The sequence below is a fragment of the Camellia sinensis genome, chromosome 11 (assembly GCF_055761805.1).
Source record: "Camellia sinensis isolate YWXY chromosome 11, ASM5576180v1, whole genome shotgun sequence".
Classification (NCBI taxonomy): domain Eukaryota; kingdom Viridiplantae; phylum Streptophyta; class Magnoliopsida; order Ericales; family Theaceae; genus Camellia; species Camellia sinensis.
This window is the reverse complement of record NC_138971.1, coordinates 92,663,713-92,687,758: the sequence shown is the minus strand read 5'-3', so window position 1 is coordinate 92,687,758 and position 24,046 is coordinate 92,663,713. Positions and strand designations below refer to the sequence as shown.

Sequence of the window (24,046 nt, the reverse complement as noted above, 5' to 3'; positions counted from 1 at the left end):
GACTACACAAAGAATCTAATTGAAAAAAGGAAAAGACAGTCAGAGAGGTTGCCATAGGCAGATACAAGCTCTCCACTATATTGAGGTCTCCAACTATACAGTCGGTCCCAATCTGCTACTTAGACATCCGATTCTGAACAAAACAGATAAAAGAAGAAAATATAACATCAAAACCAAAGGCATCAAGCTGACTGATTGATAATAAGCTGACAGATAATTGGAAAACATATAAGACTGATGGAATAGAGGCAACAGACACAGCAGATGGTAGGATAGACCCAACAGATATAACAGATATACCAGGCCCATTAGCAGCATTAACAATAATAGGAAAGGGAGGTGGAGTACAATTATGAAGTAATGAGAGATGAGGAGTCATATGATGAGAGGCACCAGAATCAAAAATCCAAACAGACAGAGATACCTGAAGAAGACTCAATCAAACCTGAATGAAGAGAGGAAACAATGGAGGTAGATGAAAATGGTTGGGAGGTAGACAATATATGCTGAAACTGACCAATCTGAGCACTCAAGGAAGCCAAGTCAGGATCAGGAGCCAGAGCAAATGCAACATAAGCAGTAGGAGGCAAAAAGTACTCTGAGAGGGAACTCGGAATGGTGGCTGAGACTGTTGAGAAGACAGAGCAAACGAACGTCCCTTCTTGGGGCAGTGCTACGTCCAATGACCCTTCTGATGGCATGCACACTCATCTGAAGCCAAGGGCCCCTTCTTGGACCTAACAGAATCCAAGAAGACATGGAGAATCGATTGACTGAATCTGATCATCCATCATCGTAATGAACCAAAAATAGCAAACCGATTGGGTGAAGTGTAATAAATTAAAATCTGATGGGGTCAAACTGTAATAACCCGAAACTATCTCTAGATGGGCAAACACTAGTCAACTAAGAACAGATAACCAAAGAGAGAGAGAGAGAGATCAGAGAATAGAGACCTGAGACGAAAGAGCTTCGTCAACAAAAACGAAGCAAAGAGCTTCGATCGACACAACCAACGAGATAGAACGGTCTCGCAATTGAAACTAAAGCCGAGAGAACCTGAAGCTGAAGCCGAAGCTGAAGATGAGAGAGAACCAGACGAAGTCTAGCGAGAGGCCAATCTAGATAGATGCCGCGAGAGAGAGAGAGAGAGAGAGAGATCCCTCGTATGAGCAGAGGGGTCAAACGTGTCTTTGGATTGTGATTTTGGTGGCAATTACGACTCCGATGAACACCCAATGGCAGCGAACCAGAGACTAAAGAACCAGATGAATCGCGATGTGAGAGAGAACTCACTAGGTTGACTTTGAACTAGACGAAAACGAACAGAGATGGCTGCTACTGTTTCGAATCCTTCAGATTAGGGTTTCGAACCAAGTTCTGATACCATGTAAGATTTCTGAATGAATCTATATATTTAGTTGTGTTTCAATACAACGTGTACATCTAATATATATAGCAATTCTAGACTTAATCCTAAATAGAAAACAAGAATAAATCTAAACCAAACCTAAATAGAAAAGAATAAACCTAAACCAATCCTAAATAGGAAACAATATTCACATAATATATACTATACTAATATTATTCTCACAATGGCATCAGCATCTTGGACACCCATCATTTCTATTACTTAAGCATTTATTTTCTTCTGTTTTTACAAACAATAATGTCTCTAAGTTTCATAGTGAATCTTGTCAACCTGGAAAACAACACAGAGCCTCTTTTGCTCCAAGCTTTAATAAAAGTTTAATACCTTTTTCCTTATTTCACACTGATATTTGGAGTCCATCTCGTGTTGTTTCTTTAAAAGGTCATAGATGGTTGTTACTTTAATCGATGATTTTTCTCGTACTACTTAGGTGTATCTTATGAAAGACAAAAGTGAGGTCTTTTCTGTGTTTTGTAATTTTCATAAAATGATATGTACTCAATTTGGGGTGATTGTCAAAATATTGCGTTCTAATAATGGGGTAAAGTATATTGATTCTGGTCTAGTTAATTATCAAAATATATATATATATTGATTTTGGTCTAGCAAGCTATTTTTCCACCCATGGCATTATTCATCAGACTTCTTGCACCAACCCTCCTAAACAAAATGGGGTCACGGAACGCAAGAATCGTCATCTTCTTGGTATAGCTTGTTGCATGTCATTTTCTGTGCATATGCCTCGGTCTCACTTGGGGGACGCAGTTCTCATTGCTGGCTACCTCACCAACCGTCTCACAACCCAAGTGTTGCACAAAAAATCTCCTCTGTAAGTTTTCTCGAGTTCTGAGTCTATGTTCTCTATTCCCCCCAAAGTCTTTGTGTGTGTCTGTTTTGTCCACAATCATACTTCTTCTTGTGGTAAATTTGATCCCTGCTCTCTAAAGTGTCTTTTTGGGTTACTCACCTACCCAAAAGGGTTATAAGTGTTACCATCGTCCGTCTCGTAAATGGTTTGTCTCCATAGATGTAACATTCTTTAAGTCACAGTCTTATTTCTTGTCACAGTCCTCCTCAGGATCCCAATCCTCCCTTCAGGGGGAGCCTTGGTGTGAAGGGATTCCAAGATCTATATCAGTTCCTGGCTCATCACTAGTGGTTGAGAACACAGAAGGGGAACTAATTACTAGTGGTGAAATTACAAAATCTAATGAATTGAAGGATGGAAAAGTCTATGTTAAGGACAAAGACAAATAGAAAGTTACTTCGATACAAGAGACCACTTCTAATCATCCACTGCTATCTTCTTCTGATAATAGTCCAGGTAACTCTGAAACCCTTATTTCTGCTAAGTATACTGATCTTCATATTCCTATTGCAAAACGAAAGGGTGTGGGGTCTTGTACTAAACATCCAATTTCTAATTTTGTGTCCTACTCTAATTTGTCTCCTTCTTATAGAGTCTTTGTGTCCAAAGTTTCTTCTGTTAGTATATACCTAATTATTTTCAGGATGCTTTTGCTACCCCTGAGTGGAAACATGCCATGATAGAAGAAATGAAAGCACTTCGTAAGAGTGGTACTTGGAAATTAACTAAGTTACCTAAGGATAGAAGAAATGTGGGACGCAAATGGATGTATACTATGAAACATAAAGCAGATGGTTCAATTGAGCGTTACAAGGCTCGACTAGTGGCAAAGGGCTTTACTCAAACTTATGGAGTAGACTATCAAGAGACCTTTGCACCAGTGGCTAAGATGAATTCAGTCAGAATACTTCTCTCTTACAACTAATCAGGATTCCACTTCATCAATTTGATGTAAAAAATGCTTTCTTACATGGTGATCTAGAAGAAGAGATGTATATGGACATCCCTCCTGGCTTTAAGGACCTTCAAACAAAGGGCAAAGTATGCTGACTTCGGAAGTCATTATATGCTCTCAAACAATCTCCAAGGGCTTGGTTTAAGGATTCATTCAGGCTATGTTTTGATATGGCTTCAAACAGAGTCAAGTTGATCACACTTTGTTTGTGATGCATTCCTCACATGGTAAAGACTGTAGCTCTCATTGTTTATGTGGATGACATAGTGCTTACAGGAGATGAGAGTGAGGAAATACCCCGGTTGAAGAAATATTTGGCAGGCGAATTTGAAATAAAAGACTTGGGAAATCTAAAATATTTCCTAGGTATTGAAGTTACCCGGTCCAAGGATGGAATTTTCGTCTGTCAGAGGAAATATGTTCATGCCCTATTAAAAGAAACCGGGATGCTTGGGTGTAAAGCTTGTGATACACTACTGGAGCCAAATCAGAAACTTAGTGATGATAGTGGGGAGAGCTATTGTTGACAGGGGGAGTTATCAGAGGCTAATGGGTAAGCTCATTTACTTGTCCCATTCTCGTCCTGGCATTGCCATGGCAGTTAGTGTGGTTAGGCAGTTCATGCACGCTTCTCATGAGACACACTTAGCTGCAGTAATGCGCATCCTTAGGTACATGAAATCTTCTCCAAGAAAGGCTCTTTATTTTTCCAAACGTGATCATCTTCGAGTGGAAGCTTATACAGATGCAGATTGGACAGGATCAATAACTGACTGAAGGTCCACATGTGGTTATTGTACCATTGTTGGAGGTAATTTGGTTACTTGGAGGCGCAAGAAACAGAATGTAGTCGCCCGATCTAGTGCAGAGGCTAAGTTTAGAGCCATAGCGCAAGATGTATATGAACTCTTATGGATCAAGTTGTCGCTAAGTGATCTGGGGATTAGTCATACTGACTCCATGCGACTTTACTGTGATAATAACGCTGCTATTAACATAGCTCACAATCCAGTTTAGCATAACCGAAGGAAACATGTGGAGATTGATCGACACTTTATTAAGGAGAAACTCACCAATGGCACTACATGTACTCCTATTGTGAAGTCAGCTGAACAACTGGCAGACATTCTAACCAAGGGAATTAGAAGCAAACCATTCTATGATGTGCTTGGCAAATTGGGCATGAAAGACATCTTCGCACCAGCTTGAGGAGGAGTGTCAGAATTATAATATCTTTGGTTATTGTGTATTGATTATTCCCTTAGCTGGTATTTCCTTATTTTGTTATTTCCTTATTTGTGCTTCCAAGGCTTCCATTGTAAGTTACCTATTATAAATGTAGAAGGGAATGATTGCCTAATCATTCCCTAAGTTAGATTTTCCCTAAACAAACACAATCATCTTCAATGAATCGTTGCTCAACTCTACTTTCTTGATTAGTCCAGTAACGGAGCTCTCGCATGCCAAAATAAGTTACCAATCAACCGCGGCAAAAAAGTTTGTTGATCACACCATTCAACTCAATCTCTTGGCGCTTGTAGATTGGAGACGAAGAACCGCAAATTTATTGTCTGGCAAGTATCAATTGCTTGAAGCCTCAAAGATTCTAAACTCATGTGTTCGACAAAAGCAAACAAACTGGCTATAAAACTCGGCCTTTAGATCCAGCTCAACCTTGTGCTACCTATTTGAGGCACACCAAACAGATTTGTTAGAACAGAGAATGAAAGAGACAAGATTTGTTTACTCTTGCTAAAGTGCCAGTGAGTTGGAGGTCAACGTTACAATCAACGGTGGCTTTGCCTACTACAGAGGTAGAGTATATGGCAGTAACAAAAGCCTTTAAGAAGGCTATTTGGCTACATAGACTGATTGAGGACCTAGGGATTGGTCAAGAGCACGTGGAGGTCTACTGTGACAGTCAAACTGCCATTTGTTTGGTAAAGAACCAGGTTCATCATTCTCGCACCAAGCACATTGATGTCCATTTCTATTTTGTCCAAGAAATAATGAATGAAGGGGATATTCTGCTTTAGAAGATTGGTACTGCAAATATGCTCACTAAGGTAGTATCTAGGATCAAGTTCCAACACTGCTTGGACTTGATCAACATCTCTCGAAACTAAGTACCTTCAGGTACAAAGCAGTGGTCACTAAGTTGGATGGAGAATCCTCACCAAGGTGAAGATTTGTTGTATTGAGTTGACTCATTCAATTGGCTCAAATTCCAAAAAGCCTTGCAAGTTGGCAAGTTGTAATTCTAGAAGCTTGCAAGTTGAAGCTAAATGTTGCACTGCAGCAACAACTTTCAAGCAAGTTCCCTGGCAAAGTTCCCAAAATGTCCCCAAAATAGTGTGTACAAATAGGGATGCAAGGAAGGGGCAAAAGGCAAGCAAGTGTAAAGCATTCAAGTGTTAGCAAAGAATGAGTGAGAGAGGTGAGGTTGAGAGTGAGGAATCAATCTTGTAATTTTCCTTGGTTTAGTGAAATCTGTTGTCGTGGACGTAGGCGAATTGTCGGACCATGTAAAACTTCTTGTGTTTTTTTTGCTTGTTTGGTGTTTGTTTCTAGCCCTGGGCACAACTCTCTCTCTCTCTCTCTCTCTCTCTGTGACTAGCTAAGGCAAGAAACTTGCGAGGAGGTGAAGGTGAAATGCTTCAGCAAACCCTCACCTCTAGCCAACAATCCTCGTAAACCCCAGAATCCTATAGTGCCAAGAATTTGCACTAGTAGTGCATCCTAGAGCTTGCCTTGACCTGAACAGTCCCATGGTGTTACTTAGTACTTCATTCCCAATAGACAATCAAGAAAGTGCCTTAACATGTCTCTCAAATTTCATGTTGTGGCATGGTCCTAAGAGGGATGTTGAGATGCCATGTTGTATCTTCAGCTTAACATGTCCCTCAAAAGTCTAGGTGCCCTATTCATTAGGCTAGCAAGTGACAATTCCCAATGACATGTCTAGTACACTTCATCAAGGAATCAAGTACTAGGTGCTTGTTTGGTGTAGTTTCTTAAAAGTTGAAAGTTGAAAATCATAAAGCAAAAGTTAAAAGCACTCTTTCCCCAACTTCCCAATTATCAACTTATATAAATGATTTCTACCTCAGAAGTTATAAGCTGAAGATACACCAAACACCACGGCACAAAATTCCAAAATGAATAAATATATATATATATATATATATAAGCAACCCCATAAGTTGTACCAAACGCGGCCTATGACAATTACTTACCAATATAAACAATATGTTAAAACCTATCACCTACTTCACCCACTAAACCTAACCCACTACACCACTACCACCTCACCTACTCCACTAAACCTAACCCACTACACCACTACCACCTCCACTTTACCTACTCCATCTACCACCTACTACCACCTACTCTTCTATATAAAGGAATCATTGTAACATTCAATACATCTATCAATAATACAATCAATATCTATACAATTCTCTATTTCTCTTTATACATTAAATTTTCTACATGGTATCAGAGTTTGAGTAATAGAATATAACAAAAAGAGATATATATATATATATATATAAAGTAAAGAAGGTGGGGAACAACATGATAAGGGTGTATTTTAAAATGATAAATAAAAGAAAGTTGAAGACAACATGATACCGGTGTGTATGGATGTGATAATGAGAGTGAAACAAACTTGGTGAGTGTGATTAAATAAATAAAAGAAGAATGGGTGTGCTTTCCTTAGTGCTCCTCTCTCTGCCTTCAAAGTCGAGATTGGTCTCTCCAAACGAAGGCTCAACATTCAAATCATTGTAGTCCTCTGAAAAGGTTCTAACCATGTGCCACAAAATTGGCCCCACCATTATTTGCCTGATAGATAGATGGCTGGAAGCCCTTGACAACACCAGCACCACATATGGACAAATGCATACACACACAATCACAGCGCTGGCACCACCGATGAGTATGGTGGATAGCCTCCTGTGGGCCATCTCTAACACCTCATCATCTCTATAACCAGATACTGATATTAAACAGAATGTTAATATAAATATCAGCAGCCCATAATCGTATCTTGCTTTCATTCTTGGAAAAAATCTTATGAATGTCACTACTGCAGCTAGTATGAAGACGAAAAGCCCAAGTAGTATGGGCTCACATATTTCTCCAGAAAAACTAGCAATTCGATGAGCTCCAACGCCAAGAGTACCAGCAAGCAGTGTTGCAAAACCCCTATTTACACCCCTTCCAAGTGTTGCACCCACAGAGAAGTCAAAGACAACAACAATAGTAAGAACAGCCCACATTGCAGAGACACCAAAACCATCATAGAGAGGGTCACAGTAGTAGAACTAAAAGGTTGAGAAGGTGGTGTAGAGAGAAACCGAAGAGAGAGTTGCCGAGAGAGGGAGGTTGGCCTCTTCATCTCAGAGAGAGATGAGAATGGTTGATCTTTGTATGTAGAGAAGTCGCCTCTGGTGGCGGCGAACTGGAAGCTATATGTATTGATAGAGATGACAGCGGAATAGGTTGAGGTCCGGCGGGCGGCTAAGGTGAGCTAAACTGTCCCGACATTGATTCCGGTTAGCTCCTTCATGGGTCCGACAAGACTCTGTAAACTGTCCCGACATTGATTCCGGTTAGCTCCTTTATGGGTCCGACAAGACTCTATAAACTGTCCCGACATTGATTCCGGTTAGTTTCTACAAGGGTCCAGCAAGACTCCGTAAACTGTCACAACAACTGTCACAACATTGTCTGCTACAACGGTCCGACATGACCCCATAAACTGTCTTCTACATCGGTCTGACACCGCCATCCAGTGTCCTCTACACCGTTATGACACCACCATACAGTGTCCTCTACAACGTTATGGCACCCCCATACAGTGTCCTCTACAACGTTATGACACCACCATCCAGTGTCTTCACCAATGGTCTGACACGACCATACAGTGTCTCCTATCCTCTTTTATTTTTATGTATTTTTCTTGTTTTGTTACTCTCTCCAAACTCAAGTTGGTTAGTTCCTATCCCCCTTGAGTTTGCGGGGGGCTGTTAAAACCTATCACCTACTTCACCCACTAAACCTAACCCACTACACCACTACCACCTCACCTACTCCACTAAACCTAACCCACTACACCACTACCACCTCCACTTTACCTACTCCATCTACCACCTACTACCACCTACTCTTCTATATATAGGAATCATTGTAACATTCAATACATCTATCAATAATACAATCAATATCTATACAATTCTCTATTTCTCTTTATACATTAAATTTTCTACACAATAGGACAATGATTATAATTACAAAACTTTTCACATTAAAAATGCATAATTAATAAAAATAAAAATAGCAAGAGCTGGGAGAGAATTCACTAACATTTCATTTGCTTCTGTGTATGTGTGGCTTGATGCAACGGCCAAAAGTTGCCCCCCATGGTTATATGATAAGGATGACACACTATTGGAGTATCTTGGAAACTGAAACTAAAAAGGGTTAGTCTATCACAAGAAATATAAAACACGAAGCAATTAATTGAAAGAAGAAAAAAATTAACGAAAAAAGAAAGAGAGAAAAAAAGATGTTCATCTGTTAGGGTAAAGAACATGATGTGCACTTTTCTTTGAAAAAATTAGTACAAAAGCAGATAGGAGAGATTTCATTAAACATTGCAGCTTCATACCAATCGTTAGCATGATGTTGTTAAACTTGATGAAAAGTACAGCAAGAACCAAAAACAATGAAAGACAAGCAAGATAAAAATCTAAATATTGTACTGCCAAACATGTAAATGAACCAAAAAACAACCATTTAGGGTTTTTTGCCAAACATTAGCATGTGGAATAAAAGGTGTAATAAATAAATTTATGTACCACTGTCCACTGGCATTGGACAATAAGAGCGCAAGATTACTAAAGCTTACATTCTGGTTTGAGTCTCCAAATTGAATTTGGTTGTATCAACTATCATGCACTAAGTTTGCATTTAGGGGCTTAAGAATCTTCACTTGAAAAGCATAGTTCATTGCAACTAATTTACCCTTGGGTCAACAGATTGAAATATCAAGCATTCCAGTAAATGTGATAACAGCAGGTGCAAAATCATATTAGCCTGAAATGAAAATACCTGTAGTAGTCTCTTCTTGCTTTGAGCATCCCATGAGGTAACATAACCCTCGTTGTTGCCAGTGACAAAAGCACCGGAGACACTATCAAAAAAATATAATAATAATAAATAAAAACTATTCAATCTTAAGTTTTCTCGTATCTATGATATTCAGCTGTCAATGACTGAAGACATACAATGGATTAAATGCAATGTCATTCACTGCTACAACTTGATGCCTTCCATCTTTTGACTTTGGATGACACCAAAAAACATATCTGCAAAATCAATCACGAACTATATTTGATATGTTGCATTACAGCAAGTTGTTAGGAAACCTGATACAGAAAAAAATGCTGGAAATACGAATCCTATCATGAGCTAAGAAGCTTCAATGAAATTTAATTATTAACTCTCAACTCTTGAGAACAAAACATATGCCAATTGTGATCCCAACCAAAACAAAGTAATCCAATCATATTATGTCAGATATCAGTAGTGAAGTTGCAAAAACAACTGGGTTTCACAAATGATCACTACTACCAAAACTACGCTCTGAGAGCGATTGAGAAGAAACAGGAAGAAACGACACTTAGAACTTTTAAAAGGTTTGGCTTTGACCCCCTGTAGAAAGATCACAACTTTTTTTTTTTAATCTAATTTCATCCAGCTTCATACCAATGTGTTCAAGTTGGATATATCATATATGGAATAACCTTAACACAGTGGGATATGTATATTGTCTAATTTGGCACACAAAATCTAGCATGAACCCTTGTAGTTAGCAATTGTAAGTTACTCAAATTTACTTTAATAACCTTAACATGTACAAAATGTTATTATTGGGCTCTATTTTAAAAGTACTTTCATAAATTTTTATTACTTCCTCCGTCTCAAAATAACAGTCCCTTTTGGGGAATCCAATTTTTTTTTTTGATACTACAATTATTGTACTTTAAAAATATTGATTTTCCAAAATTACCCTTTGATAGTACATTTTTTTGGGAATATCAATTGTCATAATTGTATTTTTTGTGTTATTAATCAATTTAAAAGAAGGGCAAAATAGGAAATTCACATCATTTTAGTCCTTGATTTTTGAAAATGAACTAATATTTTGGGACAATGAAAAATAAAATAAGGGACTAATGTTTTGGGACTGAGGGAGTATTGTTTATTGCTTAATCATAAAAAAGAAACTTAAGTTTTTTAACAATTACGACTAGAACCATGTTCCAAGCTCCAGCCAACAAATCTATGAACCACAAACCAGAACTGACCCTGTGTCACTTGAATTAAGATACTCCAACGCTATCCGTCCATCAATTGATCCTGCCACAAATCCTGCATGAACAGATACCCTATCTTGAAAATTGACAGAATAAATACAAGGAACTAAATACTTGGAACTGGAAGTACCCAATTCTCTTGGGTTAACTGTTGCTCAAAAGTTGCAATAATTTTTTACATGGCAAACATATACAACGATTTATAACAACTCTGACATCGTAACCAATCAAATAAAATTGTCAATGCTGTTGTGCGAGACCAGCTCCAAGAAAAATAACAACTAAATGGTGTTAGAAATGCAAATCACAACCAAGATGATGACAATGCTGTCATACTACCTTCATAATTAAGAATTGGCCGGACACATCTTATTTGAATGCCCAGACATAATTCCTTCACATAAACTGATTTGTTAAAGTTACGCAAGTCATATATGTTTACGGATGACCCAACAGCAACCATCAAATGAAACCCAGAGACCGCCATAGATTCCACATCTGCACCTGCAGTGTTCAAGCATCCAAGAGTGTTTGTTGAGCGCGTATCCCATGACATTATCTTTTTGTCCCAACCGCCACTGATTAGTTGACCTACAGCAGTAAAAAAATTTCAAAAAATTTCAAAAAATAATTCAAAATTATCTAATAAATAATGATTGTTACAGAAGAAGAAAGCATCATAGGAGTAGAAGATTGAAACACTAGCGAGCATATTGAGATTTGTGTTTGGGAAATAGACTGCTGTGCAGTCAAGTTGCTTTTGTATTAGTATATATGCCAAGATTCCTGATAGTTAAAAAGTATAACCTTGCAAAAATTCAGAGTACACGCACTAGCAAAGCATTGTTCTATATGCTTAGAAGGTTGTCCTAAATGCTTAGAAGGGTAGGTCTAATGACATATATATATACATATTTAATTTTCAGAAATTTTGGTGTCCATGAGGACCAAGACTAATGTTTCTCAACCAGAGGGTCATTTTATTCATGCAACTGTCAACAAATTCTGCCTAATATAGCAGTTGGCTACCCCAGTGTCCAAAAAGAGAGACCTTTGTTCGGTACCTAACTCTAGAGGTGGCAAATTGGCGATTTTGGGCAGGCCAAACGGGTTATGAATTTAAAACCCAACCCACATCCACCCATTGAATAAACAGGTTTAAAAGGGTTGGACTAAATTGGATACATGTTGGACAAATAAACCTGACCAACCCATTTACTTCATTGAAATTTTTCCCCAATAGATGGTGGAGGTGGAGTGCTAATAGAGGTCTAGGCGTAGGCGATGGCGGTGGCGGTGGAGGTGGAGGGGTAACAGCAATGGCAGCGGTGGTGGCCGTGGAGTGCTGGTGGCGATAGTGGTGGTGGTGGTGATGCGGTGGAGGTGGTGGAGCTGGCAGCAGTGGTTATTGGAAAAACCTTATCTTATCTCAAGTTAGTTATATGCAGGTTGTTTAAATTCACAGTAGGTATGTGAGGCCACCAATGTTATTAAAGGCGATAGGCGTGGACGCCAAGATCTTCTGGGGCATAGGCTCAAGGCGCAAGGCGAGATGCAGGCTTCACTGAAGTGAGGCACACTTTGTACGAAAAAAAATATATAATTTAATATAAGTAAATAATTTAGGGTTTAACATAAACAAAATAAAATGTTAAACATTTAGTATTTTTTGGACATTAGGAATTAGGGCTAATTTTCCTTCTATCATTGATTTGGGATTGAATGCCCAATGTATTTGCATCTGTAACAAGAGTAGAGATTTTCTATAACTACACCATATTAAATCAATGGTCAAATTTTAAACAAACCCAATTAAAAAAACAATAAAAAAGAGCCCTCAAGACACAAGTCTTGGGCTAGTCAAGCACCTTATCACAGTCGCCTGGCCTAAAACACTACAAGGCGCAACGCCTGGACGGGACTTGCGCGCCCATTATTGAAGTCACCTGGCCTGGAATACTACAAGGCGCAAACCTTGGGCCTAGGTGCACGCCTACGTAAGTGTCAGAACACATACGCTTTTTGGTCATCATTACAATTTCCCGCCCCTTCGTACGCTTCCTTCATTTAATGCGATTTAAAACTTTGTCCCTTCGAAAGTACGTTTTTTGAATATTCAAAATTTCTGATTCGCCATTCAGTATAACACCTACATTTCGCGACCTCTGCAACTTCCTCCCGTTTCTCATTGTCTTCTCCGCTTCTTGTAAGTTCTCTTCTCCCTCATTTCGAATCCCACTTCCTTGTTTGTTTTTAGTTTAGCATACTCCCTAAACTGGCTAGGATGGCCAAACATTTGAAAGCCCTTCTTTCTACGAATCGAGTTTCTGGTTTTCGACGCCATTTTGCCATTCCTCATGACGTCCACCTATCACTTGTGGCAGAGAGCACACTTGATATGGAGAGGATAGATGAGAGTACAATCATCTTTCCTCTCCTATCAATTGCTGAGGGCGGAGTCCGTTTCCCCCTTCACCCATTTTTAAAGGCTGTCCTCCGCCACTGGGGTCTAATCCCTTCCCAACCCAATGTAAATTTTTACCCAATCATAATGGGAATTGTAGAGTTGAACCGACGCCTTAGGATCAATCTTGGTATCCCTGCCATTCGGCATTGCTATGCCTTGGCCAAATCTTCTGGCCGGCAGAGCACTACTTTCCCAGGGCTAAGGATACCGACCATCATTTGGTGACTATGCTTGCCAGCTCTGGCAAGCAAGTTGACGATGTCATGGTAGTTATCCGAGGCAACTGGGAATTCGGCGAGGGTGAAGATCGCCTAGATCCTGTGCCTAGACGAAAAGGCGAACCAGGTGGCTGTATAGTTTCTTACATGAATTTGCTATATATTTACTCGGCTTTCCTTCCACGCACTTATCGTTTTATTTATGCAGGCAACGACTTGAAGAAAGTTCTGGTTTCAGCCGACGACGCTGTGCTTGCGGAAATCAAAACCGCACTCCAGTTCTTTGGCCGTCCAAACCTCCAGAAGCAAGGGAGGGCGGCCCATATACTTCTCAAATACGAGCCGATTTACGAACCCTTTTTGGCCGCAGGAAACATTCCGATTCCGAGGGGTGAACAGCAGCTCACAACTCTTATCTTCCCCAACTTCAAAAACCTCAGGCAGATTGGTTTTAAAGCTTCTAATTCGGAGCAGGCAGAAGAACAAGTAGCCAAAGAAGTCACCAAACAGCCGAATCAGTCCACTTTGGAAGCCGAAGAAGTTGACGAGGCTCTGAACTTGGCTTTTGAAGAAGCCGGCCTTAATCAATCCAACCCTCCATCCACTTTAGGCCGAGGGGACGTCCCCAACAAAAAGATATTTTTACCGACTTAGGGGACCTTCCCAGCGCGCACCCTGAGAACATGGCTGGGGAGTCACTCACGCAGCTGGCCAGGAGGAAAAATGCCGAACGGATGGCTGCCTAAAGGAGGGCCGAGACCAGCCGATTTGAACCTCCCCCTGTTGCCGTGACTGAGTCTTCTTCGCCGAATACTGAGACGGAGCAAGTTGAAACGGCTCAGGTTGAAACGGCCGAGACGGAGCAAATAAGCGAACAGTTGGATCAGGAGGCCGAGCAGAGGGGGGAAAAGCGTCCCGCCAAACGCGAAACCGACCCTGAGGAAATACTTACCAATAAACAGCCGCGCTTGGAGGAGTTGGACTCGGTTGTGCCGTTCATCTTCCAACCAAGGATAAAGAACGTGCCGATTGCGTCCGATGCGTAGACTCTGAGGGATCCGATTGTGGCCTTGAGCATGGCCGCCTCAATTTCCCAACCGGTTGACAGAGCGACTATTTGGGCGGAGCTCGATTTGATGTCAACAACTTTAGCCGCTCAATCGGCCATATTGGTACGTGACTTGAGCCTTATTTGCAATCTTCAGCCTATATATTTTTTATATTTTTTTTTAAACTATAATTTCTTGTTTTGTATACGGCGGGCAAGATAGCCGAGATCGGCCGCCGTCAAAATGATGCTATTCAACAGATCGGCATTTTGAAAACCGAAGTTGAAAATGAGAAGAGCAAGGCCGTGGAGGCCTCTCAAAGGGCCGAGTCTGAAGCGGCAAGAGCGGCGGAGTAGCGTGCAAGAGCCGACGCCAAGGCCGAAAAAGCGAAGAGTTCTGACCAGCTTAGGTTGGCCGCCGAAGAAAGGACAAACGCGAGCGAAGACGAGCTCAAGTTAGCCAAGGAGGTGATTGCCAAACTGAAAGGCGATTTGGAATAGTCAAAGAAGGCAAAGGAAATAGTCGACTCCAAGATTTCCAAAGCATTCCAAGCTGGGAAGGACGCCGCCTTGGAGAACTATGTGGAGGAAGAACCTAAATTCGAGAATCGAGACTTCAAACACGGCTGGCTCAAAGCCCTCACTGCCACTAATGTGACATTAGCACAACCGATTCCATACGGGCAGGTGGACGTTGAGCCGCTGGAGTCTGACCCTGAAGATTGACTAGGGTGACTTTTTGATTTTTGTTAGGCATCTTCCATGCATAGTTTTTTTGTAGATTTTTGGTTAGTAGATTTTTGTTTAGTAGATTTTTGCTTATTTACTTTGGTTAGAAGTTAAATATAGGGTAATTTTCATGTGTAAAATGATTACTCAGTAATCAATTTATTAATGAAAATTTCCTTTGATTTTCTGTCGGTTGCATGTGCTAGTTAACAATCTAGTAGGATGTAAGATCATGAGTAAATTAAACATCTGATTAAATAGATGCCGATTAGATAGTTGCGTATCTTTTCAATTTAGCCAAATAAATTAATGAATAAGCCCTTGCCCCAGCTAATGAATGAAATGGAACGCCGAATATCGGTGGTTCATGAATTGGCTGAGGCACATGAAATTATCGGCGCAAGGCCATGAAATATGGCCGATTAGATTGACGAATCCTTAGCCGCTAAGGTTAACGAATCTGCCCTTGCCCCAGTTAAGGAATGAACTAGAACGCTGAATATTGGTGGCTTATGAATTGGCTGAGGCACATGAACTTATTGGTGCAAGGCCTTGAAATTTGGCCGATTAGATTAACGAATCTTTAGCCGCTAAGATTAACGAATCTACCTTTGCCCCAGTTAAGGAATGAACTGGAACGCCGAATATCAGTAGTTCATGAATTGGCTGAGGCACATGAAATTATCGGCGCAAGGCCTTGAAATATGGCCGATTAGATTGACGAATCCTTAGCCGCTAAGATTAACGAATCAGCCCTTACCCCAGTTAAGGAATGAACTGGAACGGCAAATATCAGTGGTTCATGGAATGGCTGGGCCACATGAACTTATCAGCACAAGACCTTAAATGCGAGCATTGATGAGATCGCCTCGGGAGTGCTGCCCTCGTAATCAATAAATAGGGCGGGGGCTGCGTGCGCGAGGTGCTATTGTTGCGTTCAAATCCAACAAATTGGGAGAGGAAAAAAACAGTGTGGACAACTGTGGATGGCAAGAAGACTATTCTTCAACAGCAGAGGGGAAGGTAAGACATTGGCGGAACTGGACGCAGAGATGAATCGAGGTGGCGAGCCTACACGCACGGGGAGTAGGACGTTGAGGGAGCGTGAGAAGCGCTATTCCCCACGTCACCGAAGTAGGACACCCAGAAAGGAAAAACAACAATGAGGTAACTCCCCTCGCTCGAGAGGTGAAACCAGTGCGACACCGCCCCCGTTGAGTTTTTCGATTTTTCTTGGGAACAAACCGATGGCGGAAGCAGATTCCATCATCCACGACCCAAATGTAGCAGTCGAGTTCGCTCGACAAATTTTTCCTCCAGGAGTTCAACAGTCCATGGTCGGCCATGCTGATTCTGAAATTTTTCGAGAGGGAATTCATGTAGTAGTGAAGGGTTTGTATACCTCCTATGAAATCGGCATGCGTCTTTGTGCCGCACAAAGAGAGATAGAGCAAAGGGATGCTCGCATTCAGAGCTTGCAAGCCCGCACGAAGAAGGCCGAAAATGAGCTGACGAAAGCTAACACCTCTGAGACTCATTCAACGAGTCAAGTGAATCCGATTGTCGCAGAGCGAGTAAATCGCCGAATTCTGGATCACGCGATTGCCGACTGAGAGACGGCCAGTATGTTCACAATAGAATCTGCAAAGGCTAGGTCCTATGAAAAAGGCTCTCATCACGGCCGAAAAATTGGAATAGAGAAGACGAAGGAAAAACTAGATGAGGAAGTCTGTCGATGCGAAATCGCCGATTTAAGCATGGATAGATCAAGGCTCTTCAAGCCGCGGGTGTTGATCCAGTGTCACCCTTATATCAGAGTTATGCTTTTCCGTTCGAGGCTTTCGAAGCCGAGAAGACTGATGACAAGGGCGAAGTCGAATAATTTTTGATGTACATTTTGTTTTATTATTATTTTTTTTTTTTTTTATGTAGAGCATGTACACATGATTTATTGAATAAAAAATATTATTCTGAATGTTTATATGTTATTTCAGTCAATATTTGTAGATTAAGTTATATCTACTACTTTACGTCAATCACAATATCCACAAAAGGAGCTCCGAATTCGGAGGACTATTCGGCCCAAACGTGTCATTCATCCGAATTCGGCGGCTTTACGTCAATCGAAATATCCACAAAAGGAGCTCCGAATTCGGAGGAATATTCAACCTAAACGTATCATTCATCAAGGGCGCTCCGAATTTGGCGGCTTTTTTGTGTTTGGCCAATCATGATTGCCACGAAGGGCGCTCCGAATTCGGAGGCTTATTTCTGTTTGGCCAATTGTAATTGCCACGAACGGCGCTCCGAATTCGGAGGCTTATTCGGCCCAAATGTGTCATTCACGAAGGGCGCTCGGAATTCGGAGGCTTATTCGGCCCAGCGTGTCATTCACAAAGGGCGGCCGGAATCCGGAGGCTTTTTGTGTTTGCCAATCATGACTTCTACGAAGGGCGCCCCGAATTTGGAGGCTTATTCAGCCCACACGTGTCATTCACGACGGGCGCTCTGAATTCAAAAGCTTTTTTGTGTTGACCAATCGCGATTGCCACGAAGGGCACTCCGAATCCGGAGGCTTTTTGTGTTAGCCAATCATGACTTCCACGAAGGGCGCTCCGAATTCGGAGGCTTATTCGGCCCAAACGTGTCATTCACGAAGGGCACTCCGAATTCAGACGTTTTTTGTGTTGGCCAATCGTGATTTTCACCAAGGGCGCTCCGAATTCGGAGGCATATTCGGCCCAAATGTGTCATTCACGAAAGGCCCTCCGAATTCGAAGGCCTTTTATGTTGGCCAATCGTGACTTCCACGATGGACGCTCCGAATGAGTAGGCTTATTCGGGCCAAACGTGTCATTCACGAAGAGCGCTCCGAATTTGGAGGCTTTTAATGTTGGCCAATCGTGATTTCCACGAAGGGCGCTCCGAATTCGAAGGCTTTCTCACATAACCAGAACTCACTGGGCAAGAGAGAACATTGTACTGAAAAAAGAAAGATATACACGGCGTAGAATCAAAACAAGCTGTCGTGCCGTACAAGTTAACTTAATGATAAAATTTGCACAAGTGTGTGGAATTCCACAGACGCGGCAAGCTTCTTCCATCCATGTCTTTGAGCCGATATGCCTCTATCCCTGCGATAGAGTCAATCTAATAGGGGCCGTCCCAGTTAGGACCCAATTTTCCGTCAGCCAGATTCCTAGCAGCGGGAAGCACTTTCTTGAGGACCAACTCTCTAGGTGTATAACGGCATAGCTAAACACGTTGATTATACGACTTAGTAAGCTGCTGCTGGTACCGTGCCATGGAAGCAAGGGCACAGTCTCGGCATTCTTCAATCAGAGTCAAGTCCAAGGCCAACATCATCTCATTTTGATCCATGTCAAAAACCTTTGATTTCAAGGTTGGGAGGCCAATCTCCAGGGGAATGATTGCCTGGGTAACGAAGCATAGAGCAAACGACGTTTCCCAAGTCGATCGCCTCGAAGTAGTGCAATGAGCACACAACACACTGGGCAATTCTTCGACTCATCTACCTTTAGCTTTCTCTAAACTTTTCTTGATGCCGTCCAAAATAACCTTGTTGGTAGCCTCCGCTTGACCATTGCTTTGGGGGTAAGCCGGCGAGGAAAAGTAAGGGCGGATACCATAAGTGTTGCACAATTCTCGATACACGCCACAATCAAACTGGGTACCATTGTCAGAAACAAGTGCTCGTGGTATGTCGAACCTTGTTATGATGTTTTTCCATACAAAACGCTGAACGTCCGAATCTCGAATATGTGTTAGTGCCTCCGCTTCGACCCATTTTATGAAATAATCCGTCACAACAATTAGAAATCGCCTGTTGCCTGGGGCCCGTGGTAACGGTCCAACGATATCAAGCCCCCATTGAGCGAACGGCGAAGAACTAGTGATAACTTAGAAAATATGAGGAAGAAGAACTCTGAAAATATGAGGAAGAAGGAATATATTTCTGTTATATTCAAAACTTCTTATTTTACAAGACCAAATGACACTCCTTATATAGGAGATATTACAAACATCATTATAACCCATTATATGCCACTTACATATTATATATTACCACTATCTACCACTATCATATTATATACATGCCACTATCTACCACCAACACCACTATCATATTCTATACATGTCACTATCTACCACCAACACCACTATCATATTCTATACATGCCACTATCTACCACCAACACCACTATCATATGCCACTATCTTATTATATGCATTAGCACAAATTTCCAGCACTCCCCCTCAAGCTGGTTTGAAAATATCTTCCATAGCCAGCTTGCTAGTCAGCTTATCAAATTGCTTCTTGTGTAGTCCCTTCGTTAGCACATCAGCTAATTGTTCACCTGTTGGAAGGTAGGTCATACAGATTATGCCAGCATTGATTTTCTCCTTGATGAAATGTTTATCCACCTCTATATGTTTTGTGCGATCATGTAGAACTGGATTATGAGCTATAGATATAGCTGCTTTGTTGTCACAATAGACCTTCATAGGTGTCGGGTGAGAAAGCTTTAATTCTTCAAGAATTCTTTTAATCCACATTACTTCACAGATTCCATGGGCAACAGCTCTGAACTCTGCTTCTGCACTACTTCTAGCTACCACATTCTGTTTTTTACTCTGCCATGTAACTAGGTTCCCACCTACAAAGGAGCAGTATCCGGATGTTGATCTCCTGTCTGTAACACTTCCTGCCCAGTCTGCATCTGTGTATACTTCAACTTGAAGATGTCCATGTTTCTTGAACAGTAAGCCTCTCCCTGGAGTTCCTTTCAAATATCTTAAGATCTTATAAACGGCCTCAAAGTGCTCTGCCCCTGGTGAGTGAATGAACTGACTTACCATGCTGACTGCAAAGGCAATATCAGGCCGCGTATGAGACAAGTAAATCAATTTCCCGACAAGTCGCTGATATTGTTCTCTCTCTTTGACTTCTTCAGCCTTAGCAGCTTGTAACTTCAAGTTAGGCTCGATCGGAGTCTCCACCATCTTACAACCAAACATACCAGTTTCTCCAAGGAGATCAAGAACATATTTTCTCTGATTAACGAATATACCTTCCTTGGATCTTGCAAATTCCATTCCGAGGAAATACTTGAGGGCTCCCAGATCCTTAATGTGAAATTCTTTTGCGAGTTTCTCTTTGAGGGCTGCTAACTCTGCTTCATCATTACCAGTTAAAATGATGTCATCAACATAAACAATCAAAATTGCAATTTTATTGTTTTTTGAATGTTTAAAAAATATTGTGTGATCTGCTTGACTCTGCGAGAAGCCACAACTGATAACTGCCTTCCCAAAGCGTTCAAACCATGCTCTTGGTGATTGTTTGAGTCCGTATAATGACTTGTTCAATCTGCATACTCTGTCGCTTCCAAATCTCTGCTCAAATCCCGGCGGTAGGCTCATGAACACCTCCTCTTCAAGATCACCATTGAGAAATGCATTTTTAATGTCAAGTTGATGTAGAGGCCAATCTGAATTTACTGCAAGAGATAACAGTACTCTGATGGAATTTATTTTAGCAACAGGAGCAAACGTCTCCTGATAGTCGATCCCATAAGTTTGAGTGAAGCCTTTAGCCACCAGTCTCGCCTTGTATCTCTCAACGCTTCTATCTGCGTTACATTTTATAGTAAACACCCATTTACACCCAACTGTTTTCTTGTCTTTGGGTAGATCAACTATCTCCCAAGTACCACTTCTCCTTAAGCATTCATCTCCTCCATGACTGCTAATTTCCAATTCGGATCATCCAATGTTTCCTGTATATTCCTTGGAACAAACAAGTGTGAAATCCTAGATGTGAAAGCTCTATGGTTTTTAGACAGTCTTTGATAGGAGAGGTAATTTGCAATAGGATGTTTAATGCAATTTCGGACACCTTTCCTAATTGCTATAGGAACATCAAGGTCGGAAATAGAAGGAATAGGATTATCTAAAATTTCGATGCCAGAACTCGGGTGGACATTCGGGTCATTAGGATGGACATTCGGGTCATTATTCCTCAGATGAAATCGCTTCCTAGTATAAACCTGAAGCTCAGGATTTAGATCATTTTGTAGTACTTCTCCCCCTAAACAAGAATCTTCTTGACTAGGCACCATAGAACTTGGTTCTCCTAAGTGATCATTATCAGACAGATGTGGTTTTTGTGTAGGATAAATGACATTGGGGAGCGGGATAGAAATATCCCAAAAACGGTCTTCTACTCCACTTGTCTCCCCCTGAAGAGAAGTGTTGGGGAAATAGGATTTTGTTTCCACAAATGACACATCCATACTCACATGAAATTTCTTGGTTTGAGGATCGAAACACTTATACCCTTTTTGTTTGAGGAATAACCCAAAAAAACACATTTTATAGCACGGGGGTCAAGTTTTGAACGAAATTGACTAGGAACATGAACATAAGCAGTACATCCAAAAACTTTGACGGGTAAATCAGAAAACAACCTCGTGTCAAGAAAAAAAGTTTTGAGACAATCGAAAGGTGTTTTGTATGTTAACACCTTTGTAGGCATCCTGTTTATCAAATAAGAGGCTGTTAAAATTGCTTCACCCCATAAATATTTAGGAGCATGCATGTAAAACATTATAGCACGTGCTACATCAAGTAGATGTTTATTTTTTCGTTCTGCAATGCCATTTTGTTGAGGGGTATCCCGACATGTAGATTGATGAAAAATCCCCTTTTTTTCAAAAAACTCACCCAACTGCTCATTGAAATATTCTGTTCCATTATCAGAATGTAAAATACCAATTTTGGTTTGAAATTGGTTTTCAATCATATTGTAAAAATTTGTGAATAAATTTTTCACGTTAGATTTTTTATTCATCAAATAAATCCAACATAAGCGGGTATGGTCATCAATAAATGTAACAAACCATCTTTTACCAGAAAGAGTAGTGATTTTAGAAGGGCCCCAAACATCACTATGAATCAAATAAAAAGGTTTGAAAGCCTGGTAAGGTTTTGGCAAATAAGTAGAGCGATGAAATTTTGCAAAAATGCAACTTTCACAATGAAAAGAAGAACAATCAATCCCCTTAAATAATACTGGAAATAAATGTTTCAGATAAAGAAACTAGGATGTCCTAGCCTATAGTGCCATAGCATTATTTTTTCTCGAACAGAGATTGAACTAGTACTATTAAAGCTCTGAGCTTTTTTATTACTAACAGGTACTTCATCAAAGTAGTAAAGACCTTCAAGCATCCTAGCACGCCCAATCATCATCCCCGAGTTCTGGTCCTGAAATTCACAATGGGATTCAAAAAATGTAACACGACAATTAGAATCCTTAGATAGTTTACTGACAGACAAAAGGTTACAGGCTAAGTTGGGGACGTGAAGAACAGCATTGAGATTAATTTTCTCAGTTAGTTTAATAAATCCTTTTCTTGCAATAGGTGAAAAACTACCATCGGCTATTCTGATTTTGTCATGACCAGAACAAAGGAAATAGGTACTAAATAAATGGGAAAAACTAATCATGTGATCGGAGGCACCGGAATCTATGATCCACGGAGAGAAGTTTAGGCAAGAGAAGGCTTTAGGATTTCTACCTGTTTGTGCCAACAAAACACTAGGAGTACCGGATGAGGAGTTGGATTTTATCAGCTTTAAGAGTTGATCAATCTGCTCTTTGTTGAAGGGACCTGAATCGGCTTCATTAGCGGTAGGAAAGCCACGATTCTTCTCTCCTTGTTTGCTGCTTTTCCAGTTGACAGGTTTGCCATGGATCTTCCAACACGTTTCGCGTGTATGGCGAGGCTTGTTGCAAAAATCACACCAGACCCGTGGCTTATCATCAAACCTGCGCTGGTAATTTGCAGCTTTGTTGGCCGCAGCATCGCTAATTAAAGCAGAAATTTCAATTGATTCACCAGTACCTTTTTTCTTAAGCATGACGCTCCTTCGGCTCTCTTCCCTTCTGACTTCGGCAAATACTTCGCCAATGGATGGGAGAGGAGGACTGCCAATAATTCTTCCTCGCACTTCATCGAACTCAATGTTGAGGCCGGCAAGAAACTTGTAAATACGGCTATCTTCCACAGTTTTCTTGTGGTGGTTGCAATCGTCAACCGATTTCCATTCGTATGTGTTGAAAATGTCAAGATCCTGCCACAACCTTTTCAACAAATTGAAATATTTGGTGACGGAATCATCTCCTTGACGAATCTCTCCCAACTTCAAAGTTAATTCGAAAACTTGAGATTGATTTCCTAGGTCAGAATACATCTGACTAACATTATCCCACAATTCTTGTGCAGTAGGATAGCACATGTAATTAGAGCTTATATCCTCCACCATGGAATTGACCAACCATGTCATAACCATGGAATTTTCAACGTCCCAACTGTCGAACAGCGGATCATTAACAGCAGGAGCCTTCTTGTCACCAGTGATGTAACCGATCTTTCCTTGCCCACGGATATACATCCAGACAGATTGTGACCAGCGGAGAAAATTATCACCATTTAGGCGGATGGTGGTGATTTGGACAGAGTGAGAGTTTGACGTTTTCACCGAAATGGAAGCGGCAGGGGTTGAAGGGGTTTCGGACGTGACTTCCGACATGGCTATGACGGTTTTAGGGCTGCTGTGTTTTTTGTAGCTCTGATACCAACTTAGAAAATATGAGGAAAAAGAATTCCGAAAATATGAGGAAGAAGGAATATATTTCTGTTATATTCAAAACTTCTTATTTTACAAGACCAAATGACACTCCTTATATAGGAGATATTACAAACATCATTATAACCCATTATATGCCACTTACATATTATATATTACCACTATCTACCACTATCATATTATATACATGCCACTATCTACCACCAACACCACTATCATATTCTATACATGTCACTATCTACCACCAACACCACTATCATATTCTATA

The 24,046-nt window shown here is 40.8% G+C and overlaps 1 protein-coding gene across 5 annotated transcripts in view; it reads right to left on the bottom strand.

The window, feature by feature from the left end:
- Positions 1-24,046, bottom strand: part of LOC114280714 (Transducin/WD40 repeat-like superfamily protein) — a 97,242-nt gene that overhangs the window by 18,829 nt on the left and 54,367 nt on the right. For all 5 annotated transcript variants that reach the window (XM_082894329.1, XM_082894330.1, XM_082894331.1 and 2 more), the window contains 5 exons: positions 10,980-11,231; positions 10,632-10,695; positions 9,549-9,629; positions 9,373-9,454; positions 8,626-8,726 (listed from right to left, as the gene is read on the bottom strand). In XM_082894329.1, the coding sequence (XP_082750455.1) occupies positions 8,626-8,726; positions 9,373-9,454; positions 9,549-9,629; positions 10,632-10,695; positions 10,980-11,231 (580 nt within the window). The remainder of the gene's footprint in view (positions 1-8,625; positions 8,727-9,372; positions 9,455-9,548; positions 9,630-10,631; positions 10,696-10,979; positions 11,232-24,046) is intronic.